General features: G+C 38.9%; 1 protein-coding gene across 1 annotated transcript in view; it reads left to right on the top strand.

Annotated features, from left to right (window-relative positions):
• Positions 1 to 27,814, top strand: part of YTHDC2 (YTH domain containing 2) — a 1,963,388-nt gene that overhangs the window by 1,131,068 nt on the left and 804,506 nt on the right. Inside the window, exon 16 of the mRNA XM_044059160.1 lies at positions 11,368 to 11,546. Coding sequence (XP_043915095.1) covers positions 11,368 to 11,546 — 179 coding nt within the window. The remainder of the gene's footprint in view (positions 1 to 11,367; positions 11,547 to 27,814) is intronic.

Here is a 27,814-nt window from a genome sequence, read left to right as displayed (position 1 = left end):
ATGAATTACCACATAGGTGGCAACCCCCTTAATACAGAAGAGATAATAAGAGATCTGGAGACCCAGGTAGATAGTAATCTCTCCTTTGACAATCATATTGCAAAGTAGTTAGGAAATCCTTCTGTGTAACCCATCTAATTACTAAAGGGTTTGCATCTAGAAATAAAGAGGTTATAGTGCCCCTCTACTCGTCACTTGTCAGACCCATCATAGAGTACAATGCCCCGTTTGGGATGTACCTCATAAGACACTTCCAACCGTTTGAAAGACCACAAAAGTACCTCACGAAGAAGATTACTGGCCTCAAACATATGTCCTATGCAGCCCGACTGGAAAAACTCCAGCTGTACTCAGTGGCATATCACTTACTCAGAGGTGATGTCCAACTCAGATTGGTGGACATGCTCCAGCTAAAGAAATGCAAGTCACTGCGAGCCACTCGCTCTATTGAGCTAAACCTCGCCACGACAATAAATAGAACATGCTGGAGGGATAGATTCCTGTCACAGAGACTCCCCATGCTTTGGAACAAAATTCCTAACTACATTAGGCAGAGCCCCTCACTAATACTCTTCAAGAGAAACCTTGACGAGTGGATGGGTAACAGAAAATACAATCCTGGGATCACTTCATTGGCTGTTCTTGACAGAGGCTCAGTTAATTAATCAATGGGGTGGCGAAAGCTGACACACTCTGGCCAGGCTTATAAATGCCCTCGGGCAGATAGTCTAGTACCTACCTATGAACCGATATACACACACACACACACACACACACACACACACACACACACACACACACACACACACACACACACACACACACACACACACACATAAAATATATGTATATATATTTTTTTTTCTCCACCACCAAAAAAGCTTCATACTTTCCCAGTATTATCATCACAGATACACAGGGAATACTAATGTTAATCATTCCCACTGCCTCAGTGGAATTTGGGGTTATCTGTTAAGATAACACAGTACTGGGAGGCTTTCAAAAGCGCAGACTCCCTCCCCGCCTTCTTGTAACAGCTGATTGGCTGAGCACATCCTGTCAGGGAAGCCTTCAGCTGTCACGGGAAGTGAATGCTCACTCTCTTTCTGCCATCCAGAGAAAAAGGTTCTTTAATTCTTTACAGGATCCAGTGCTGATTTTCCAGTTTACTGCTCAGATAAGCCGCATATTGGGACACCCTTCTTCTACTTTTATTAAATGTATTATTCAAATTTCTATTTTATGTTTATAAAAAATATATATATTTTAATATTTTATCCCTGTCATTATTTACAATAATTCCTGTGGGAATTTCTGCTTATAGTAGTACTTATTTGGCTTCTTTGACCAATGCTTGCTTTCAGTTTTTCTGAGGGAACTTTCAGCATTTCTCTCATAAGTGCAGTGCTTGTGTGCTGTTAGATACTAGCAGCTGTCCCTTATTGTCTTTACTGTTGTTACTTTGCTTTATTCTCATCTTTTGACAGGAAAATACTTAAGAACTTTTTTTTTAGCATTTATACATGATTTACTATAGTATGTCTATGCTCTGTGTTTTTTTAACATTGGATTGCAATTTTTCCAGAGATTATTTGAATGTACTCTGGGGATTTTATTCTGTCTCTGTCAAGAAAAGGTAGGTTAAAATTTGCTTTTAAACTTTATTTTATGACTATTTAACATAGTGTGCAGAGCTATTTTTTAACACCGGTGTGGCATATTGTTTTTTGTGTTTACTCTTTGGGCACTCAGAATTCTTTAACTTCTGTCACTTGTAAAATAATTTATCACAGTTCTTTGTGATAAAAGACAGTTTGACGGAGTTTAGTTGTGTAATGACAAAGTTATTACTAGAAAGTTTAAGTGCTTGTAGTGATACATTACCCAGTACTGTCACTTTATTAGTCTGGCTGATGTTCTGTCCCCTGACTGGATAGATCCTAACTGGGGTCCTCCATCCCCAGTTAAATCCTGTTGTGCCTAAAAAGAAAAGAGGGGAAAAAATAAAAATACGTCTCAGCCTATGGTTAGTGATTCTGCCTGGGCCAGTGTTTGGCCTGCAGGCCTCTTACCTTTTACCCCTTCTTCCTCTAGTGTAGCCTTGCCGGCCATTATGGAATGGGGTTAGAGACATCGTCCAAGGCTGTTCTGGTACATGGCACAGGTATGGGAGAACTAAACCCTTCAGGTACAAGAGTAGTCCGGGGTAACAGACCTCTTGCCAGACATAATATTTCCCCAGATATTTTATCAAATAGTGAATCTCACAAGCGTAAGAAACAGAAGCATCATCCTACAGCTGATAATCGAATTATATCTGCTTATAAGGTTGATGTGTTTTCCTTGGCTTAGAGTGTGCACAGATGGATAATTCTGGTGGTTGTGTTTCCGTATGTGGCTCTAATTGCTAGTTGGCTAGAGATCGTTCTGTTTCCAGCAATGATGAGGGATCTGATTAAGACAGTGGTGATTTCCTAGTTGACACAGAGTCCAGTAACACCGATTGTTTGGAAGGTGAACCTGAGCTGACGTCTAAGCAAGTGTTCACTTTTCCTCAGATTGCTATATTTAGTGATTTTTTTTTTTAAATGGGAACAGTTGGGAACTACTCTGAGCTAGGCAGGGTGTAAAACCTTACAGAGACAAAATGCCCAAATCTTCGCCCCCCCCCCCCTTCTTGCCAACCTTGGAAGATGTTTATAGAGCTGTCTGCAGGACACCAGTATATATTCCAGTAGTCCCTAAAAAGGCTTGGAGAAAATATAGGGTCATCTCAGATATGACAGGTCTCTCTTCTTATTTGACTGCTGACCCAGCTGTAGTGTCCTCAAATACTTGCTCATATAAAAAATTCCTTTGCTTCATCTAATTCAATTCCCCCCAATAAAGAATGAAAATGGTTAGATATTCAGGGCAAAAAGATTTCTTTTTCTACTTGTATGTCCTTTAGAATATTAAATTATCAAGGCTATAGGCAGGCATTTATTTTACAGTGTGCATACAGTTTGGATGATTTGCTGTATCCTTACCTGCAGAGTGAAAGTCTTGAATGAAATTGTTTCTAATTTGACTCCAGTTTTGAAACATGCTTTGAGATTTGTGCTTGAATGTGCAGCTATAGCCTTGAGAAATGATGCTACCTCTGTTGAATTAAGACAGTACTGGTTATGGAATCAGAACTTTTGAATCCACCTTTAAGTTCTGAATTAGTTTTTGGGCCATTCTCAAACAGTCGGTGATATAGGAAAAATTAATGCATGTGTTATGTTGGATATTTCATGTACCCAAGTTCTCCCCAAACAATGCATCATCTTTCAAGGGGCAGAACAAACAAAAATCCCAGCCAAACAAGAGTTATGGATACAAAAGGAAATAGCAGGAGCATAATTCTTTGAAACCAAGTAAGAGGGTTTTCTTTCTGTAAATGAAGTAACTCCCTGCAGAGGAATGACTAACGAGCCACAGGGTACTCCTAACCCACTTCTATTCCTTCTTCCCCCATGCTGTCTCTCAACACTGTAGACTGATTGCAAACAGCCCTAGATAAATGGGTTTTAAGAATAGTTTACAGATACACTTGGCAGTGGCTAGAAAGTCCTCCCTCTTTTGGGGGAATTCCCCCACAAGTCACCAGACCAGACATAACTGTTTCCTCCAGTACTGTATCATGTGGTAGGCAGAGGGGTCATAGAACCAGTAGTTGTGACTTAACAGAGACAAAGGTTGTACTCCAGAATGTTTGTTTCCAAAAAGGAGGACTTCTGGAAACCATCCTAGATTTGTCCTTTTTAATCTCATTTGGAAACCATCCTAGATTTGTCCTTTTTAATCTCATTTGCAAAGGTTCCCAAATTCAAAATGCTCACCTTACAGTTAGTCCAATATTGCTCCCAGTCCACTGTTTTCTTGGTGATTCAAAATCTCAAAGGTGCTTATCATGTTCGTGTTCCTCCCAGTTTCAGGAAATTGAGATTTGCTATGTCTGGCTTCCATTATATATTTTCTGCTTTACTTGTTTGGGCTGTCTTCTGCACCTCATGTGTTTACAAAATGTCTGGCCCCAGTGGTTGCATATTGCAGAACCCTAGGCATCCACATTTTCCTTATTTAGAAGACTTGTTTTTTGTGCACATCCTGTACCCAGGTGTTTGAAGTCATTTGACAAGGTTGCATCCCTCCTTTTCCACCTGGGCTTGAAATTTAACTTATGCCTATCCTCACACCCTCTCACTGTATGTTTTTTTCTGGGGTGTTGGATAAATTGTTGGATATGCACAGTAAAAAATGATAGCCTTCCTGCCAGAAGCTAAGATTCTGACTTAAAGGCATTTTCTTGGATTTCTCTCTTCTTGGCATGGCCTCAGCAAGAGAGTTCTTCAAAATTCTAGGCTTCATGGCATCAGTGATCCTAACGATACCACTAGCTAGACTACACATGGGACAAATTCCATGCTACCTGAAGAATTGTTGGACCCAGCATCTTCATCCATTGGATTTCCAGGTACCAGTACTAGGATTTCTGAAACAAGAACTGCAGAGGTGTAGGAATCCACTGTCTCTGAATTCAGGATCCCCTCTCTCTCTTCAGACCTTGGTCCAGTCTGTCCAGATGGACTCTTCAAATTTTGTTGTGGAGCAGTGTACATAGGAGTTCAAGTGCAAGGTTTGTGTGGTCCTCTCTACATGCTGAAACACATGAACACGAAAGAGTTTTTAGCAGTGATTCATGCCTTAAATGTTCTTCAGCACTTGTGGACTCTGGGTCCTCTTCTAGTAGTCACAGATAAACACTACTAAGAATGTGGTACATGAACAAACAAAGGCAGATGGGGGTACAAGGTCAGTACCCTCTTTGCCAGTTGGAAATCATGGCCTGGGACCTGATTCTACAGCATTCTCTGACTCTGCAAGCCTTGTACATTTATCAGAGGAAAACATAGTAGCAGATAGACTAAGCAGATCCAGGACAGATGCACTCATGAGTAGATGCTCTATGTAGAGGTCTTCCAAGATTTGATCCATATGTGGGGGGTGTCACCTCAAGTAAATCTGTTCCTCTTTTTGCAAAAGGGATAACTGAAGAAAATTCTGTTCAAGACATTCTTGCAGCCATGCTTGGAAGATAGACACTGTATCATTCCCATAGTCAGAAATGTTTCTGTGTGCATTTCTACCATTTCCAGTGATTCCCAAGGTAATTGTACAGAGTCTGAAAGAATTACCAAATATCATTATGCTATAACCCCCTTTTAGCCCAGGCAAAGTTGGTTCTCTCTCTCAATTGAATTAACCAGTGGCAATTAGCACAAGCTTCCTCATAGACTGGATCGGCACACAGAGCATTACTGGTGAATGGTACACCCCAGCTTAAAGCATTTGCAACTAACAGCCTGAATGATTATGTTTTGATACATTTCAGGCACTTGTACCATGAGGATGTGCATCAGATATTTAAGGAGGCAAGAAAACCTGCAACTAAAAAATCTTACTTTAACAAGTGAAAGAGATTTTCCAGGTAATGCCTAGACAATAACAGTGGTGCAGAAAGGGTTTAGACACTTCTGCTTTTGAAATATTTGTGAGCTACTTAAATATGGGTTTCTGTTGTGTGACAGCCTCTCGACCTCAAGCCAGCAATCAAGGAGGCTCAATCCTCACCACTGACACTGGTGAGAGACAGTCACTAAAAACAGGAATAGATTTAAACAATATTTTCAAACAAAGCTCTCTTTATCAAGCACAGTTTCCCCCAAGAGCACACAGGGAACATGCTCCAGAGCTGGGACTGGACTCTGTCTCTCCAGATCTCAAAGAAGACTCACTTTGGAGCACTGTGTCCCATTTCCAAGTAGCTGACGCACCCAAACCTGGGTATTTGATTTTCAAAAGCACACACACTCCTGGAAAAGACTCGTGCAGATTTAATAGTTTTACCCCTTACTGCGCAAACTATAAGGTAACCACGCTGCCACCAGTCAACTACTCTCAGGCTGTTACAAGGGTATCCAATTACACAATGTGTAAAATTAATACTGTTATAAATGGTAGAATTTGACCAAAGCAGCAAAGCTTTTTGGAGTGGCCATGGCGTCACTAAAATAAGCGTAAGTACTCTCAAGAAAGTATTTTCTAAAAGACCAGCCACAACAAAAGATATAAAAATATTTAATAATAAATAGAAAACATGAGAATACTAAAATATCCAAGTACAGTAAACATCAGAGTTTCAATCACAGGAGAAATAAAAATAGCACAGTTGGACAGATTCAAACAGATACAGAAAAACAATACTTAACCAATATCACTGTATTTCCTGACTGTCTAAAGAAAAACTGTTCCCTAGCTAACTTAATACAGCAAGGCAAGATAGGATGCTGAGATGCTTACTTCCATAAGGCAAGGTGATGAGCTTCAAACTTGCACTAAAATGAACTCAACTGAACTACCCAAATGTGATAATTGTCATAGATCTTTGTATCAGGTTCCAAAGAAAACAAAATAAGCTGCTATGCGAGTTCCATCCTCTAAGTAGTGGTTATAGAGTGACACTACATTTGATCACCTGACTGGTACAGTACACATTCAGAGCTTTTTTTTTTAATTTTTAACACAAGCATCTGTACAAAATAAGTGTTAGTCATATGACTGAACATTATTTACAAAACTCCAGCTAGCTGTGCTGGCATATGTTACACATGCACTTGCCCTATTTTCCCTAGCACAGATGGCAGTACTTCACATTGTCACAATATGCTTTTATTAAAGTTCATCTTGTGGCCCTTTCAGCTTGTCTGGCCATGTGTCCCCCTTTCATGTATGTATATGGTCGAACAGTTCATGAAAGGAGTATTGCATATGAGAATCTCTTGAAAACAGTTTCTCCTCCCTGGACTCTCAACCTTTATTCTTGAAAAATTGACCTGATTTTCCAATTCATTTACTTGGAAGACTGTTGTAATCACTGCTTGACTTGTGACAGGCAACTTTCTGAACTACAAGCTGTCATGGTGAGGTAACCCTATCTGTTTTTCTTCACAAGGACAGGGTCATGTTAAGCGCTAATCCATTATTCATGCTTAAAGGTGTTTCTTAATTTACCTTTAATCAATCTCCTAGTTTTACATCCTGATCATAATAGATAAGGGAGAAAAGATTCTAAATACCTTGGATTTTCACAGGCAGCTCATTTAATACATTGGTACAGAGCAAAGCACTTAGAAATTCTGAGCAACTCTTTCTGTCCTATACAGGGTCCAAGAATTGTCGGCCTGTGTCTAAGCAAACTGTTACACAATGGTTGTCCTCTGCTATTGTTTTCTGTTACTCCTACCATGAAAAACTGCTTTTAGGCAAGGTCAAGGCTCACTGGACTAAGGGCTTATCCTCTTCAGTGGCATATTGGAAATGGGTGGACTATAGAAACATTGTAGAGGAATCAACCTGGTCTTCTCTATATACCTTCAAAAAGCACTAGAGTCTAGATTCCATTTCCATGTCCAAAGCAGGCATTGCTAGGACCATTCTCCAGATGCTTCTGGATCCTTTTCTGTATTGTTCCAGGTAGGGCAAGTTTTGGAAATCTACCCAAAATGCCACTGAGGCAGTGGGAATGATGAACCATATTATAGTTGCATAAGACCTGCTTACCTGTAACATAGATGTTAAAATTCCTCAAAGCCTCTGTGCCAGCACCCAGCATTCCGCCCACGTGTGCATAGCTGAGGTGGGTTTTGCCCTCTCTGATTCTGTTGTTGGATTTGGATTTTATATGTTATTGTGATTTTTGATTAACTTAATTTACTCTTGCTAGATGATTCTGGATTCAGGTATTTTCCTCTCACCTTTGTGGAAGTGAAAAAGCCTGAACAGTCACTCCCTGTGACAGCTGAAGGCTTCCTGCTCTGGGTATGCTTAGCCAATAAGCTGAGAGGGAGTGGAGTTTGAGGTTTTGAAAGCTGGTCAGTACTGTGTTACCTTGGCAGGTGACTCAAAATGCCACTGAAGCAGTGAGGAATTTGAGCATCCATTGTTAAAGGTAAGTTGGACTTGTGCACCTGTACTTTACTAATGGTGTGAGTGCTCACATCTCTGGTGCAGAAGATAATGGTGTGGGACTTAAAAATCTAGTGCATGAGAAATTAAATATTAATAGAAGAACACTCCATGTGGACATTCTATAGTAAAGGGGCATCATTCCTTAACATCCAGGTTTTGTTCAGAGTCACTCCTGACAAGGTGTGACCAACAAGAGGTGGTACACCATCTCATTTACTGATTACTTGTGACTGGGACATCTAACAAGTAATTTTTTTAGCATTTCATTTCCTGGAAGAAATTATTGCATAAGAAACACTGAGATGAAGTTCACTCTCCACCCTAGAACAGTGCGTCTGTTAATCTTGGGTGCAGAAGATCTTGTTGAAGTGGGACTTACAAGATATCTTATTGACTACAAAGAAACACTTTCTTCCTTGTTTTTTTTTTTTTTTTTTTTATCTTTACTTGGATGGAGTTGAGTAGGTTGGTTTCTTTGCCATGTAGAGCGGAAAATTTCTGTACATTTCCACCATTTCCCATAATTTCTCACTTGTTTACAGAATTTTGGGATGAAAAAAACGAAAGTTAGTCTGGTTGTCACACAGTGCCCAAGAAGTGTTTCCAGTCTCAAGTCTTTAGCATTTTTGTAATCTGTCTCTGTGTTCAAGATTTTTTCTAGCTTGCAAGATCTCCAAAGTCACTTCAGGGCCCAGCTTCTTTTTTACTCCTTTTCATCTCCTCAGGTTAACCAGTCTAGGATTCAGAATGCTGAATCAACAAATGTAAAATAAGTAAGTAAATGTAAGAGAGGAAATTAGGCAGAAGCTTCAGCAGCTTTGTCATTATGATTACAAGACCAATAATTAATAATTAATTAATTAAATACTTAATAATTACCATTGCATTCAAATGATTATTAAAGGAGATCAGAACACCCTGCAACGACAGGAAATGAGTGCAATGAAAAGGAGAAGAAAATGCAAACTTAATATTAACGGGAATGCTGTGTATTAAATGCTCGATTATTTTATCTGCACAGTTTGTTTATGTGGGCTATAATTTTTGGTTTTAACTAATGGAACTCATAAATAAAGACATAGGGAACTTGCAGACTTTGGATCCAACCCAGTTTGGCTTTGTCAAAGGCAGATCCTGCCTCTTAAACTTGGTTGACTTTTTCGAGACAGTCACCAAGGCCATTGATGAGGGAAAGGCAGTCCATACAGCCTACCTCGACCTGGCAAAGGCCTTCGACACAATACCCCACTCAGGTATCATCGAAAAACTCATCAGCTTGAATGTAAACCCATACATCACAAGATGGGTTGCAAACTGGCTAAGCGACAGAACCCACAGGGTCAGAGTTGCTGGAGCCATGTCAGACTCAAAGCCTGTCACAAGTGGTGTCCCACAGGGCTCAGTCCTGGGTCCACTCTTGTTCGCATCTACTTTTCTGAAGTACAAGCAAACACAGGAGGGTTATGGCTGACAAAGTTTGCAGATGACTGCAAACTGGGCCATAGTCAAAAACACATCTGACACAGATATCCTCCAGAAGGGCCTCACAGAAACGGATAACTGGTGCCAGAGCCATGGCCTGAAGTTAAACGCCAAAAAATGCATAGTCATACCCTTCGGGAAAAACAAGGTTACCCCTAGCTACCATATAGGTGACAATCCACTGAGCACAGAAAAGTCATCAGGGATCTGGGGACCCAAGTTGACAGTAGTCTTCGCTTGACACTCATGTTGCTAAAGTAGTTAGGAAAACCTTCTATATCGCCCACCTGATCATGAAGGGATTCACATCTAGATCAAGGGAGGTCATCGTCCCCTGTACTCATCACTCATTAGACCTATGATTGAGTACAATGCCCGTTCGAATGTATCTGACCAGACACCTGATGCAGCTTGAAAGGCCCCAAAAGTTCCTCACCAAAAGGATAAAGGGTCTCAAAAATATGTCTTATGCTGCCCGACTGAAAGAACTCCAGCTTTATTCAGTCTCATACCGCTTGCTCAGAGGTGACCTGTGCCTGACATATAAGGCCATGTCAAACCCAGATTTGATGAATATGCTTCACCTCAAAAATCTAGATCCTCAGAACCACAAGGCGGAGACTTAAACCTTGACACGGTTATAAATAGAACGTGCTGGAGGGACAGATTCATCACCCAGAGACTCCCTATGCTGTGGAACAAAATCCCGGTACATGTGAGGCAGAGCACCTGGCTGGCCTTGTTCAAGAGGAATCTTGACCAATGGATGGGAGATCGCAGATATACCCCAGGGATTACTTCAGTGTCACTGCTTGACAGAGGCACAGAAAAATGATAGGCATAGTTTTTATTCAAACTAAAGGGGTGGCGAAAGCCACATAACTATGGGCTAGGCTTATAAATGCCCTTGGGCAGATAGCCTAGTATGAACCTATGAACCTATGAAAAGCTGAAGGTGGTGGTGTACAAGTCGGATTGTCAGCTATCAAAGTGAATTTCTAGCTGCACAGTTTCTTCTATCACGGCATCATATTATCATTGGCCAGTGTTGTTAAAGTGAGACATTAGCAGCTATTTCAGGAATAGATCAGTATCTGTGGTAAGTAGCTGTGCTCTGACAATTTGGTCCTTTGAAAAGCACTTTTTGTTGGATCACTAGTCCAGGAGCTGAATTTCCTTACTGCTTTTTTATTTGGTCTTCCTTGCATGTTTTATTTTATGGATTCTATTTGGGATTATCTGAAGTTTGTTTCACACTACAGAATTTCACTTGTAGGTGCAGCAGGTATGTGATTGCTAACTATATCTGCTAATCTTCAATCAAGCCCTCAATGTTGCTGTCTTAATTAAAAACTGGTGTGTTGACTGTATATGAATGAACAGTCCATGGTTTCAGAACTGTCCTCTATATTTCAAGTATATAATTTCCCATCCTTCTGCAGACTTTTACTAATCAGATGTGGTTTACTCATGTTTTTTGGAAGTCTGACCCTGTTAGCAGGTTCACATGGGGATAGAGATTTAAGTAGAATTGCCAGATGAGGGCTCTCAGAAGGGAGGTCCCAGCTTTTGTTCATTGCATTGGGCCCTATCAGAGATAATCTGATATGGTAAGTAGTGTTTTTGAGTATGTGGATAAAGTACTGTATACACAGCATAATGTGAATGGGGCTGTTTGAAACACCAGTGAGTATCTCAAAGTAGTGTAACATATTACAAGAAACCTGTTGGATTGCTTAAAAAATAGTCTATATAATTGTTGCTTTGACAGTTTTGTTTATTGCTGTATCAAGGCAGTTTTTTATATTATGTTATCTATGTTTTTTGTAGTGCTTCTTTGGAGACTGGGAATTTGGATGAGAGCTCTCTGGTTCAGAAAAGTGGGGGTGATTTGAGTACAGAGGACCGTGAACTTCTGAAGGTGTATCATCACAGCTTTGATGATGAAAAAGTTGACTTGGATCTGATCATGCACCTTCTTTACAGTATTTGTTACAGTTCTGAGGAAGGTAAGAATGGTTGACATTCTACTGACCTGAAACTGAAGGTCTTTTTATGTAGGTTATGTTTATTAGTGAGCAATTATAGATGTGGGCTGTACTTAATTATGGTATCATTCTTTAGAATTTTTTTTTTCCAGAGTTCATTCTAGACTACCTGTGCCAGTGGTTCTAGCTATAATCCATACCTGCCTGTTGGTGTAAAGGCATTGGTAGTCCTAATTCTGTCCTGTGTTCAAAGTAGTTAATGTAACAGAACTGTTATAGTAGCATGCTTTTGTTTTACAAGCAGCATGTTTTAGTGTTAACTTTTGTGTTCAACACTAGTGGCAAATTGGCATGTAATATATATATATATATATATATATATATATATATATATATATATATAGATAGATAGATACACACACACATATATATATACATACATACAAACACACATACATACACACACACACACACACACACACAATATATATATATATATATATATATATATATATATATATATATATATATATATATATATATACACACACACACACACACACATACACACACCTGTACATATACACTTGTGCATGTGTGTGTCTGTGTGTGCTCGCTATTTGTTTTCATTGCAAACCCATTTACCTTTTAATGGAGTTACCCAGTAATTTAATTTTATTTTAATAAGACATTGAAGGAAGGATTACTCATGAATTGGTAGAACCAGCAGCAGTGTTAGTAGTGCAAGTGGTAGTACTGTGGCACAGTGCCAGGGTTCCAGTATTAAAAATGCCATGTAAAATCATTCATTAATTGCACAGAAAACACGCATACTAAACTGTGTAGGGGTAAATATACTCTGACCACATCCTTCCTGTTGGAAACATTTAAATATCTGTCTACTGTGGCATGTATAAAGATAGAGCAGATGTCCTTTTTCATCCAGTTCAACCTTGCGATTACTAGATCCATCCGTGGCATCTCATAGAAGCATTGGATCCAGGGCTCTGACTCTTCCCCTACTCGTAATTCCTCTCTCTTCCCCAAAATACCTTCCTTACTTCTCATTTGCCACCTGATACAAAGGTTTTGTATTCAAGGGCTTTGACAAAAAGAATTCAAGCCAAGTCTTGGGTTATTTACTTTAGTGCCTTTTTGGCATATTTCTTCTTTTGTATTTTTTATATCCCTCACCCCAAACAAAAGAAACGAACAAAATACATCTTCGAACTTTAAATTCTAATTTAAAGCTTCTAACTTGGGTAGTTTTACATTTCCGTTCTTTTTATTGCCTTTTGTTGTAGCATCACAAAGTCCATTATTTGTTTTATCTTGCAGTTAATTTTTCTGTGTGTACTTCCTGGATTCATGTCTCACCAGGTTCTAGAATTTTAAAAATGTATGGCCTGTGGGCCTGCAGGCACAAACTTCCACTGCAGTACCCACTCTTTCATGTGTGTACTTCCTGGGAGCAGCACATTTGGAAGCAGACTGTGAGGCTTGTACCTCCTTCATTGCTAGGGCATTATGGGGGTGCAGAGAGAAGTCAGTTTTAAAAGATCTGATTCCTGCTCCTTTGGGTGCCACTAGATGATCTTCAGCCTCTGTATCTACTCCGTCTGCCTCTCAGGTTAAAAGAGTGGAGAAACCTAAATCAAAAGAGAGGTAGAGGGAGAAGGGAAACAGAAAGAGAAGGATTCTGACAGAAAAGCCTAGAAAATGGTCCCTGGATGAATTGGAAATTTTGGGTCTGGCACGAAAAGTACCAAAACCATTAGATCCAACAACTCTTAGGATCTGTTCCCCAATGCCTCCCCTTTGGTTCTCTTCAGAATGGATCAGTCCTCAACTCCATTCTCCCTTTTTGCAAGAAGGGCGTTTTTTGACTATAGTCAGTGGTATCATAGTTCAAGGTCCTTCCGTTTGTGAAATAGTCTTACAGAGGCAGATGACAGGATGCTGTGCAGTTTACTCTCATTGCAGATCCAGCTTGGGGTTCTCCTGAGGCCAACCTCATTGGTCACACTGGGTACAGGTCCAGCTGTCCTTCCTTTGGTATCACCTATTCCAGTCCAATCATCAGACCCAATGCCTGTTGGACTGAGCATACCTGGAGCACCCACATCTGAGTTAATAATCCTGTTTTGACTTTGATTCTTGTAGTGTCCCTTACTGACTTGACTCTTAAGCTGGATTGGGATGAATCGTGGTTCTGTACTCTGGGGAGCAGGTTGACTCAGAAGCTTTCAGATTTGTATCTTCTTCTCTCAGCCTGTGTGCTTGAGATCTCAGCTCTGTTGTTGGCCTCCAAGCCAGGGAGAGTCAGAATAGGAGAAGGGTCTTCTGTATCGTGTTTGGATCGGAGGGCTTCCTCTTTGGCTCTGATTGCTGTCTTGCTAGACCAAGAGAAGAGGCGTCTTCCATACGCTGTGCTCTTTCCCAACTGCTGAACACTGCATTTGACTTTGCATATTCAGATTGATGAGGAAAGTCAGTTCCATTCAGTTTTGGGGGTTCTGTGGACTTTCTCCCGACATCCCAGTTAAACAGGGTCCTAGGAAATAGATGTGCAAGAGGAGACATTTAGACTCCTCTACATAGTCAGTCATAGAAGACTAAAGGCCAGATTCAATAAAGCCCTACACTAAGTGAACACTGTTGAGTGAACAGACAACACAGACGTAACACACAGCTTCCTCCTAATTTTAATTTTCCTACTGATATTCTTGCAGCTTTAAATAGTGACAGGGATTCATAAAGGTTACCACAAACTGTAGACTACATGTACATTTAGTCATCTTTCTGAGTTGCTGGAAAGCACAAAAATATATCATGTACACTTAGTGTACACATTATTGAATCTGGCTTTTAGACTGGATAATGGGGAAGGTCCCCACGATTCCTTCTGAAAGATGTCACTTTGATGACTTTCTGTAATCAATGAACTAGAGGGGAGTGGTCCATTGATGCACCCTCCCCTTGTTCCTCAAGGCCTTTGAAGCTAGCTCATCTATTTCTTTTGGTAGTGCCACCTACTGATGCACTCGTGGATCTGATAGCTCAGCAGGTATGGAACGATCTGATACAGAAAAACTAATTCCAAAGAAACCAGACAAAATCTTATTTTCACCAAAAGATGGACTACACTGGAGCAAGGGCTGCCAGTTAGGTACCTTTTTTGCATGGGAATGGTCAGAAGAAAGTGCATTTATCCATTCTCCTAACCGAGAGTTCAGGAGTTTGGATAGGTTTGGGAAATAGACTTGTGCATCAGTTACTTTTGCCCTTGGAGCACTGAACTACCTCACCCATATGACTGTTTTCCAAATTACTTGACAAATGAGATCACCAAGTCCCTCTCGGATGACTTAAAGGTGGACCGCCAAAACACTGTGGAGTCCTAGTTTTTAACTCCTCATTCAGTGTCCAACATAAGCATGCATCTTCTTTCTAATGCAGATATTAACTGCCAGAGCAACAGGCTCTGGTATAGACATCCACTGGCATGCCTGAATGGGATTGTGCAACTTTGCTTAAGGCTTCAAGATGTCCTTCGTTAATGCCTCTTTTGATGTTTCAACACATTTTGGACCAAAAGTTAAGGAGACCTGTACCAGGAGCAAACAAGTCGGTAAAACCTTGTTTGCCTCTTTCTTCAGGAACCAGAGGGGTTGGTAAGAAGATATGGTTCAGAAAACCTCAAGGATTTAACTAGGATGCTCCTGCAGACTCACACTTGTGACTGGGTGTCATTTTCCATGGACATCATCCTAGAGGAAGAGGTAGACTACAGAATGACTGATTTTGTGGTCCTTTCACTGAGAAATCCTATCAGTGCTCCTGAAAGATTGCTTGACTGCCGCACTCTGGAGGGAGTCAGGAGACGCTTAACCTTGCACCCTCAAGCCTGGCAGGCCATTACAGTAGAAATATGGGTGTTGAGGATAATCACTAGACATTACATCATTCCATTTGTTTCCACCTCCTCAAAAGAATTAAAGGATTCCTGTTGTGCCATCCGATCAAATGGAACCCACAACAGTAGAAATTTCAAAGCTGTTGGGGAAAAAAGGCATACAGCAAGTCCCCAGACCAAATTGGATCTGGAATCTATTCAAGGTTCTTTTTAGTTCCAAAAAAATAGGGCACCTCAGACCAATTTTGGACCTGAAAAAACAACAGCCAAGCGATCCACCAGCAGCAGTTTATTTAAAAAAGAACTCTGACGTCACGGCCACAGCCTTCAAGGAGTAAAAACCATCATAAACCACAGTACATTTTATACTAAAACAAGATTGCCAATTATACAATTAACCAATAAAAATTGGCAATTAATTAAATAACACTCTCCAATTAAAGTCCTCATTTAGACCCAAAGGAGACATTGTTTTAAACTTCAGCATATATACAGCTTCTTTATACAAAAGAACTGATTTGGTATCTACATTATTATAACCAGTAACTTGTATTTGTTCTAAAACAGTGCCCTGTAGTCCTGTACTAATACCATTATGTACATTAAAAAAATGCATAGCTATAGGGCTAGTTTCTTTTTTATTTTCAATGTCCCTAACATGTTCTAAGAGCCTCACCTTAAAGGCACGTTTCGTTTCACCAATATAGATCTTATGGCATGGGCATTGTAAAGCATATATAACACACTCAGAAGTACAAGAGAATTGTTGTTTGGTATTAAATCTAATGCCATTAATATATGGAAATTCAGGTACAATATGTCTACAAGCTTTACATTTATTACATGGATAGGTACCAACTAAAGTAATATTCTGATGCAATGCATCCAATGGTGGCTCATATTTACTTTTAACTAAAAAGTCTTTTATATTCTTACCCCTACGGAAAGAGAATTTCAACTTTAAATTTAACCATGTTTGGATATTATTTAAAGAACATAAATAATCCCAAAACTGTTTAATAATTTTTACAAGTTCTTCAGTGAAACATCCAAATGTGGACACAAAATATACAATTTCCTTATTATTTTCCTGATGTCTATAATATTTGACACCATGTCTTTCAAATCTAACTTCACACTGATTATAACTATGTCTTTCATTATTATTCAGACGCTCATAGCTGTCTTTCATTATTTGTTGGCTATAACCCCTAGCTATAAAGGATTCTGCCATGGCAAGCAGTTCTCTATCACGTGTCCGTGCTTCATTACATAACCTATAGACCCTTAGCATTTCTCCATAAGGCAAAGCCTGCAAAGTATGAGGTGGATGGTCACTAGTGCCATGCACATACTGAAAACCACCTTCAAATTTTTTATTTATAGATGTAACTAAACTATACCCATTTGAAATATCCAGCACTGTATCCAAAAATGGGACTCTAGTACCAATATTTACACCATCAAATTTTAAATTAAACCTATTTATATCCAAATCTGATGCAAATTGATGTATAGAAGATTGACCCCCTTCTATCAAAAAAATCAAGTCATCTATGTATCTATAATATTTAATAACATGACAATGAAAAAAACTATGCCTGTAAATGACTTCCGACTCAAAAAGACCCATAAACAAATTAGCATACATGGGGGCAAATGAAGCCCCCATAGCTGTTCCTTTGAGTTGATGGTAAATAACCTTATTAAACTCAAAAAAATTATGTGTTAATGAGAAATATACCAAATCCACTAAATATTCAGTAGAAGGTGAATCACCCAGAAAAAATCTGATGGCTTCTATACCAGCCCCATGCTTAATATTAGTGTATAGGCTTTTCACATCGATAGTCATCCAGTACATGTTCTTATTCTAAGAAATGCCTTTTATCTTTTCAAAAAAATCAAACACATCGACAATATAAGAAGGTAGTCTATTCACATATTTTGCCAAATAATTATGCAAAAAAGTTCCTAAATTATAAAGAAAATACTGACGTCCTGAGACTATTGGTCTACCCGGAGGTTTAGTTACATTTTTATGAATTTTTGGTAGACAGTAGAAGTTAGCCATGCGGCACCCTTCTATACCAGACTTTTTCTTCATGTCTAAAGGAGAAAAATATCCTAGTCTAACTCCTTTGCTGATATGTTCTTTATACTCCAACAAAGAAGCAGAATAAATTTCCATATCTACCACTTTATATGTTGTAGCATCGTTTAAATGATCCAAACACATGCCTAAATATTGAATAGAATCCATAACTACTAGTTTATTGCCTTTGTCTGATGGTTTAAAAACAATTTCACTTTTTTTACTTAATTCTAACAACACTTGCCATTCATTAAAGGCCATGTTATATTTTATATTATTCTTATTACTCATAAAATTGTCATATGAGATCTCAGTAAAAAAATTAATCAAATTGATACAATTACAAACATCAGGATTTAAATCATTAGGAATAAAATGACTCACAACAGGAACATTCTCAGTATTTAACTTACAATAAGCATTAACCATTTCCTCTGAAGTACAAGAATAAAAACTGTCAGACATGCCACTGCCATCCTCACTATCAGAAACACAATCTGAGTGCACATTAAGTTGATTAAAATAACTTTTTAAATGCAGCTTCCTACCAAATGCATAAACATCTTTCTTTATATTGTGTAATCTAGTAACAACAGTGGGAATAAACTTTAAGCCTCGATTTAACACAGACAATTCAACATTATTAAACATGTAACCTGATAGATTAACTACATAATCCTTAGTATTTAACATAACAGTCTCACCATTTGCCTCGTTTGTATCCCCCCTGTCCATACTGTTCATTTGCTGAATATGAAAACTGTTCTCTCTGACGTTTCTGACCTTGGGCGTTTTTCTGTGAAAACGCCAATTCTCGACGAAAAGTCCTCCGAAAATTCTCTGTTTGTTGAGCTAACGGAAGGGCAGGAAAGTCAGAATCCATGTTCTCATCCTCATACGATGTATAACCTCCTTCAGACGCTGACGAGTTGTGATAACGTTGCTGATCAGCATCGCGGTGAAACCTAACTTGTTTACGAGACCTAACCCGGTTGGCTTTGGAAAGAAAGGCTTTGTGGGTCTCGTAGTCCCTAAGGTCTCTAAGCAATTTGCCTTTCTTTCTTTCAATGAGCGTAGTCTCATATTCTTTAAGTTTTTCATTACTCTGTTTTAGAAAATCATCGAGTATGGAAACAGAAACATTAGCTGATAAATCAGAGCACAGTTTTTTGATGTCATTACACAGCTCTTTTTGTTTAAGTTGATCACGCTCAACTAGAATGTGTATCCAATCTGTGACACACTTATGGGCAGCAGCTACCCATCTTTTGTGAAACACACAATCAGATTCAACAGTCAAGTCAAAAGGTGTAGTGGGGTCTTTGAAAACTCTAAGACCCCTGGGTGTTGTCTCAGTTTCTAAATATTTCTGTAGTCCACAAATATTAAAGTGGGTAGCAGTCTCTTTCCACATTTTCTTTTCTAATTCTTCTAGCAAAATCTTATTTTCTGTAGTAACTGACAAAGGTGTCTTTCTCCCAACATTGGAGAACGGATTAGAGGAACGTTTTCTTCTGTCCTCATCCCATTTCTCCCAAGCAGATAAATTCTTATCTGGAACATTTCTTTGTACAAATCGACGCTCACCTCTGTCTATAGAGTTACTCAGAAAGTTATCCAGAGAAAGTTGATTACCATCATTATTTTCTCGAAATACTCGAGGAAGATGAAGATGTGGATCAGTTGACATAATATGCCACAGCAGCAACCAAACAGGAAAACAGGATATGCAGGAAAAAACAACAGCCAAGCGATCCACCAGCAGCAGTTTATTTAAAAAAGAACTCTGACGTCTCGGCCACAGCCTTCAAGGAGTAAAAACCATCATTAACCACAGTACATTTTATACTAAAACAAGATTGCCAATTATACAATTAACCAATAAAAATTGGCAATTAATTAAATAACACTCTCCAATTAAATTAATTAATCTCGGATGACTTAAAGGTGGACCGCCAAAACACTGTGGAGTCCCAGTTTTTAACTCCTCATTCACTGTCCAACATAAGGATGCATCTTCTTTCTAATGCAGATATTAACTGCCAGAGCAACAGGCTCTGGTATAGACATCCACTGGCATGCCTGAATGGGATTGTGCGACTTTGCTTAAGGCTTCAAGATGTCCTTCGTTAATGCCTCTTTTGATGTTTCAACACATTTTGGACCAAAAGTTAAGGAGACCTGTACCAGGAGCAAACAAGTCGGTAAAACCTTGTTTGCCTCTTTCTTCAGGAACCAGAGGGGTTGGTAAGAAGATATGGTTCAGAAAATCTCAAGGATTTAACCAGGATGCTCCTGCAGACTCACACTTGTGACTGGGTGTCATTTTCCATGGACATCATCCTAGAGGAAGAGGTAGACTACAGAATGACTGATTTTGTGGTCCTTTCACTGAGAAATCCTATTAGTGCTCCTGAAAGATTGCTTGACTGCCGCACTCTGGAGGGAGTCAGGAGACGCTTATCCTTGCACCCTCAAGCCTGGCAGGCCATTACAGTAGAAATATGGGTGTTGAGGATAATCACTAGACATTACATCATTCCATTTGTTTCCACCTCCTCAAAAGAATTAAAGGATTCCTGTTGTGCCATCCGATCAAATGGAACCCACAACAGTAGAAATTTCAAAGCTGTTGGGGAAAAAAGGCATACAGCAAGTCCTCAGACCAAATTGGATCTGCAATCTATTCAAGGTTCTTTTTAGTTCCGAAAAAATAGGGCACCTCAGACCAATTTTGGACCTGAGTCAACTTAGCCAGTTTGTAGAAAAGGCAAGTTCCATATGGTCATGGTTCAGTCCATTCTACTTTTAATGTTGGAAGGATGACTGAACATAGTGTGTAGATCTCCAGGATGCGTATCATGTCAAGCTAGAATGACAAGCAAGATTTCTTCATTCCCATCTGGGAGCCAATCACTTCCAGTTCAGGACAGTACCCTTTGGTCTCATCACATCCCTCCTAGATGTTCAACAAATGTATGGCAGTGGTAGCAGTGTATCTTAGGCAGCAAGGGTTCTGTGTATTCCCATACTTAGATGATTGGCTGCAATCAGAGGCCAGTCTTTACATCAGCATCTTGGAGAGGAGTGTGGTCCTTCTTGCGCTGCAGGCTTTTCAAGACTATGTCCCTGAGGGTGTGATTTCCATCCAGACAGACAACATGGCAATAGTCTGGTAAATTAACAGCAAGAGGTGCCTGTTCATACCCATAATGCTGGGACTCCATGAGAGTATAGCAGTGGACTATGAATTTTCCTGTCACTTTCTCATAACAGTATATATCCCAGGGACTTCCATTGTGTTAGCAGATAGGTTGAGCAGGTCCATCCTTCTACTTTGTAAGTGTTCCCTCAGTTATACAGTGACCATTCAAATTTTCAGCCACGGGGGCCAACTTTGCTGCAGTCTTTTTACATTTGTACCTAAAAAACAAGTCCAGCAGTTACCTTGCCTTGATCCCTCCACAGGGTTAGTCACGCAGGGATGCTGTAGTCCACATTTGTTCCCCCAGGACATCATTACACCTTTCCTTCCATACCACTGATAAACATCATTCAGAAAGCCAGAAGGTGCAAGGCCAGGGTAATCCTCATTGCTCAGTTTTAGCCCTGGCAAGTATGGCTCCCCTTCCTCTGTCCTCAACTACTGCATTGACCTTGGACGTTGGAACATTATACAGATCTACTGAGTCATCTCTCCTGAAGTTGAAGACCCTGAAGCTAACATTATGGTTCCTGCACTTCTAATGGTAGCTAGAGATGCCAGGATATCCACTTCCTTAGTTCATATTTTATCAGCTTCATGTTCAGTTTTGATTTTCTATTTGGCAAATTCTGAAAGAAAAGATCCCTTTTCAGCATTGTTCTGTCTGTCCTAGTCTTCTTAGATCTTTTCCAAAAAGGTTGTAGTTATTCCACAGTTAAGCTTCAATTAGTGGCTATTTCAGATTTCCATATTGGACAAAATCAACCTTCTATAGCCTCACTGAAGATTTCTAAGACCTTTCTAAAATCAACTTTTTTTCTTTTTTTTTTTTTTTATACTGGGGCACCTTTTCAGTGATCCATTTTCCTCCATGGGACATAACTGTTATCACCCAAGCCTTAACTCGAGCTCCCTTTGAGACAGCAGTCACAGCAGATCTGAAGTTCCTTTTTTGGAAAACCCTTTTTCTGGTGGCAATTATTTCTGCAAGAAGGATTTCTGAATTGCAAGCACTTTGTCTATACCCCCTTATTTGTTTTTTTTCATAAATACGTGGTATTATTGAGAACAAATACCATATTTATCCCAAAGGTGGCATTCAAAATGGACCTTAATCAGACTGTCAATCTACCAGTATTTTTTCCAAGATTTTCTAATAAAAGAGAGAATAAGTTACATTTATTAGCCCTCAAATAGACAACTCAGATTTTATCTGCGTAGAACTAAAGACAGTAGGAAATATGATCCTGTTTGTGACATTTGCCAAAATCAAAAAGGGCCAGGGTGTATTTAAGGCCATACTCTCTAGGTGGCTGATTGATTGTACAATTTTTGTCTATTAAAAGTCAGGGCTCCCTTTACTCAAAAAAAGAGCTCATTCATCAAGCCGCTGCTTTTTCTCCTTTTATGCACAAAGTCCCTTAATGAAATATGTAAGGCTGCAACTTGGTCTACATTCCACATGTTCGTGTCTCATTACAAGCTGGATGTACAGTCCAGATCCCGTGCTTCCTCTAACTTAACCATTTACCAGAACGTCCTTCCTTAGTGCTTCCCAAGTGTTTGGCAGCTTAGGAATCTGTCCCAAAAGTTGAATTGGATGAAAAAACACATCAGCAGATACAAAAGTTATGTATGTAGAATAACAATAGATTTGTGTTGTGTTTTTATCTGATTCAGCATCCCCCCTACCTCCTTCACCCTTCCAAATTTGTCATCTGATGCTTCTCTTTGCATAGAGGTACTTTAGCAAGGATCTTGTCATTGAGCAGCCTCTGTTTGTTTTAACGTCTTAATTTTAATTCCTTTGTTTTTTTGTAACTACTCCTGTTCATTAGAAATTGTGGATAACTAGTATGTGGATGAGCAGGCAAACTGGATCTGAGGTATTTTGGGGAAAGTGGAGGAATTATCGCTGGGGTAGGAGTCAGAGTCCTGGAGCCACAGTTACAGGTGCCCAGGTTGAATCCAGTCAGATCCGATAATCCAGACTTGGAACTAGATGAAAACAAGACAACACGAATCAATCGTCGTCGTAAGCGCATAACTTGCATTTCCTTTTCATTGACAGAATCAGAGAAGCTTGTAGAACTGTCCTTAAGTCTCCAGATGGATCTGTTTGGATACATTTTGCTTGCTACAGAGCCTGCATCACTTTCTGTTAGAGATCCTACCTAGTCAGTGATAGAACCATAAATGTGATACTCAGAATTGGGGACCTGATGGTGTGAATGTGGAAGAATGTATAACAAGTTCAAGGCTGTGGTATGGCGGAGGTTCTCCCTACTTTGAAGTACAGTAGTCTTGGACTTAATATGTATACACACAGCAATAGTGTGGGAGATCCTATAAAAATGTAATGGCAAGTTATGAAATTCATTTGTTTAGTCCCAGTTTAATTTTCAAAATAAAAGGACTTGCAATGGCTTCACACTTCACTTCTGACAAGGACCCATCAGTGCTTTAAGTGCAGCACCTGTAAAAAGGATTGTTGAATACTACATGTCTCAGGTTTTTTTACGCTGTTGAGAAAGTTGAGGCTAACTGTATATTTTTCTGAAAGTGTCAGTGAATATTCTGCTTTTTTCATTTAGTAAATCCAGGAAATAACTGTTTTGTGCATCTCTGTGTTTGTTTAATCCCATCTTTTAGTTCTGCCAGGGTAAACTTTCATCTGGTTTAAAGAACTTTCTTGGATTTTCCAGCCCTCATCACAAAATAAATCAGTTACACATTATATGACTCTGCAAGCTCTCTAAATTTTGTGTGTATTACTACAGGAAGAATTACCAGAAAGATTACAGAATTTTCAACTCTTTGTCTGATAACTATTTTGAAGAGTGAAGCCATTTTAAAGAAATGCTTTAGAAATAGTTGGTAGTTACATTTTAATGAAGAGTCTTTGAAAATGAAGCATTACTCTGAGAAGGATAGTTCCTTCCCAACTATTCCTTCGAGGAGGAAGCATCATTCTAATAATAATTCAGTGAAGAAACACCACTCATGAAAGTACACCACCAATCAAGGAAAGCACAGACTTGTAAAAACACAAAAAACAGATGGTGAAGCAGTGAAATCAAAGGACACCAGTTTCGTCCGCTCAATACACAGTACTTCTTCAGAATAAAATACCACATCCCTGTACAAACTTGTATACATACAAAACCGCCTTAATAAATGCCCAATTAAAACACATCGTTGATTTTTAAAGCAGCAGTCCATTTCCCTACTCAAATATATACACACACATATACAACTATAACATAAAAACTCACACACATATACAACTATAACATAAAAACTCTACTTATACTAATGCATTTTATAAAAACATGATTAATAAAAAGAAGTTCAAATGTACATAGCAGCCTTTAATTTTAATAACTTAGAAATGGAAATATAATCATTTATATTGGGAAAGCAGTTGGCACTAGTTTTTAATTGCCATTTACATTCTAAAAAATTCTAGGAAGTCCTCCACCGGACCTCATCTCTGATCCAAGTCTGCCATATCAGTAACACAAAATCTGAACCGATGTCCAGCATTCTGCTCCAGATGTTTATATAAAGCATTTCTTTTGTCTTTCTTTATAATATCATAGTTGGGTTGGTAAACTCTTTTCCGCAAACTTAACTTAGTTTTACCTATATAGAATGTGGGACAGCATGAACACTGGGCTAAATGTACCACCATTTTGCTCCCACAATAAGACGTACAGTGAAGTTTAATTGGCCCATATCCTTCCACTATCAGTTCTCGACATTCACGGATGTAAGGACACTGTGAACAGTGGCCACACTTCACCATTTTACCAGACCTTCCACTCTCAAAGGTCTCCCAAGTAGTGTCTTAAAACACACATCCTTCTTGTAAACCAACAACGGTTTTTCACCCACATATTTCACATGTTTTGGATCCATCCCAAAAATGTTCCAGTTAGATGTAGCTGTTGCCCTAAGCTGAAGACAATTAGCATTAAATGTAATAAACATAGGCCTATTAAATGTCGTGTATTAATCCTGTGTATTGCGTAAGGCTGCTGGAGTACTGCAACCTGTACCTAAAAGAGGGACAAAATATTCTACTTTTTCACCCTCACCTCATTGAAGATGTTTAATAAAAAATTCTCAGGATATCCCCTCACTTGAAGCAGATTAAACAATTTATCATGCTCTTTATCAAATTCCTCTTCCCCAGTAATCATCATAGCCAACCTTACACATTGTCCTTTTACTAAGACTTTCTTCTGGTGGCTAGGATGCATGCTATCAAAATGGAGAAAAATATTTGAATACGTCTGTTTACGATAAATTGTAGATTCAAAATAATTCTTTGACCTGTTAATTCGAATACTAAGGTCTAGGAAATTAACTGAATTACCTTGTACATCCATAGTAAACTTAAGAAAATCTGTAGTGCAATGTAAATAGTCAAAAATTAATTAAACCTCTGCTCACTGACCTTCCAAAAGAATATTATAGTGTCAAGGAATCTTCCATACGGTACCCAGGAATCTTTAAACACAGAATTAACTACGTAGTTTAGTTCCCAAAATGAAAGTATTGCATTTGCAAAAATGGGGGCACAAACCTGGCCCCATAACTACCCCTTTCTTTTGTCTGAGGAATTGGTTTTCAGATACTAAAAAATTATTCTTTAAAACCATTGTCATAAAGTTTCTCATTAACTCAGCTTTATTCTTGTCAACACCTACATGAAAGACTAAATAGTCTTTAAACCTGTCCATCCCTATATCTTGTGGAAAAACAGAATATAAATGTTGTGTATCCATGTTAACAAATATCAAATTGTCACATAAATTCTGATATTTTACTCAAAAAAATTTCATGAGTCCCTCAAAATGCAGAGATTATTAAAAATATTCTTAAAACCAGTGTCCCAAAACTTAACTAAAAAGAATGTCTTAGATGCTTTAGCATCTTCTATAGGACAACACTGGTGGATCAGTGAGACTTTTATGAATGTTAGGAATACCAAAAATGGTGGGGATTTTAGGGTTATGGACCATGACATAATCAAAGGTCTCCTTGTTAATCTTACCATTAAGCAACATCTAGATACAGGTCGATGTTCCTATAAGCAATATTCAACTGATTAATAGAAATTTCTCCATAAGCATCTGTATAAAGCAAACTCTGCATTCTATTAATGTAATCATTCAAGTCCATAACCACGAAACCCCCACCCTTATCCAGTTTCATAATCCTAATTTGTTTATTGTTCACAGGTTCATGTAACAAAAGCTTTTTTTCTTCACTAATGTTTTCAACAACAAGCACACTAGCAGGAGAATTAAAAAAGCTCCTGAAATCATTCTCACATAGTTTTTCAAAAATTAACACAATGGGATGCATCTGCGGGTTAAATACGCTTGGTCTTTGTATATTTGAACCAAGTGCGTTACCACATTATCTTTAAAATAAAAAGCACAGTTCAGTTTCTTGATGAATAACTTAAATTGAATCAACAACTCATCTATTTTTGCTTTCCGTGTGGGTACGAAAGACCCCCCTCAAAAAGATTAGCCTGGGCACTATCCACATCCAACCGTACTATAATTGTACAATTTGAAGTCATTTTTGTCATTTAATACAATTGAGCAGTCTACTAATTTCTCTCCCAATGAAACATTATGCCTCTCCCATCTCTCTCTCCCTCTCTGGTTGTAGGGGAGGTTGTGGGGTTGTTGATTGTCCAGACTGTGTTGGTAAAAGTTTCTGCCCCTCTGTTCAGCAGTCTCTGTGACCTCCTCAAAGGGGGTTGTTCTAAAGGGTATTCCTCATGTTCAAAATTCATAACCTGCTCAGCCTGGTTCTCAGTGTCATTATTACCAAAAGAGGCTGTATTTCCCAAATGTGGTGGGGGTGGGCACAACCTTTTACATAATCTGTTTTATCCCTTACAAGTTTTTTAGCTTTTTTATTATTCATATCCAGTATGTCATTCTCAGTTTTCATTAATAATGCATTATACTGTTCTCTTTTACTGTCAAATAGTAAATCTTTTTGAATGTTTGTGTTAAGCCTTTCAGTTTCATTTAAAAGGCGCACCATCTCCCTATCATAGTTTTTACTCAGTACTTCCAATAATTCACAACCATGCTGATTAAATAATGAAATCAATTCATTATGAAAAAGAGTCCCTCCTGTAGGGTATTTCCAACAATGAAGCCCCTTGGGTACTATTTGTGGAATATAAATGGCAATTAAAAACTACAGCCAACTGCTTTCCTGGTATAACTGAATATATTCCCAGTAGGGAAATAGATTGTTGCTTTAATTAATCAATGATGTGTTTTAATTGGGCATTTATTAAGGCTGTTTTGTATGTTTATAAGTTTGTAGAGGGATGTGGTATTTTATTCTATAAAGTCCTGTGTACTGAGTCAACAAAAGCGCTAAATACATTGGTTTCCATTGGGTTAATTGCTTCATCATCCATTTTTTTGTGTTTTTACCTCTCATGAACGCTTATGATAGCCTGCCCAGCCCACTGATGGTGTGGAGTTGTTTGCTTTGCCTTTGTTCATAGGTTCATACTAGGCTATCAGCCCTGAGGCAATTATAAGCCTAGCCCGACTCTGTATGGCTTATGCCACCCCTTGATTTGAGTATACTGTGTCCTTTTTAAGGTTTAGTTTACTGTGCCTCTGTCTAATAGTGACTTGGGAGTAATCCCTGGGACAAACCTATGATCCCCCATCCACCTATCGAGATTCTTCTTGAAGAGATTCAGTGAGGTGCTCTGCCTCACATGAACTGGAATTCTATTCCAGAGCGAAGGGAGACTCTGGGTTATGAACCTGTCCCTCCAGCAAGTTCTATTTATTTCTGTGCTGAGGTTCAAGTCCCTTGAGCGTGTGGCTCCAAGAGATTTAAATTTACTGAGGTGGAGCATGTCCATTAATTCTGGATTTAACATAGCTTTGTATGTCAGTCTTAGATCGCCTCGAAGTAGGCGGTATGCAACTGAGTAGAGCTGGAGTTTTTTTAACAGAGCAGCATATGGCATCTGTTTGAGACCCTTGATCCTCTTGGTGAGATACTTTTGG

Source organism: Protopterus annectens, chromosome 17.part0 (assembly GCF_019279795.1).
Source record: "Protopterus annectens isolate FY-2018-M chromosome 17.part0, PAN1.0, whole genome shotgun sequence".
Lineage (NCBI taxonomy): Eukaryota > Metazoa > Chordata > Ceratodontiformes > Protopteridae > Protopterus > Protopterus annectens.
Note: the sequence above shows the minus strand (reverse complement) of the source record. Positions and strands in the feature narration are given on the sequence as shown.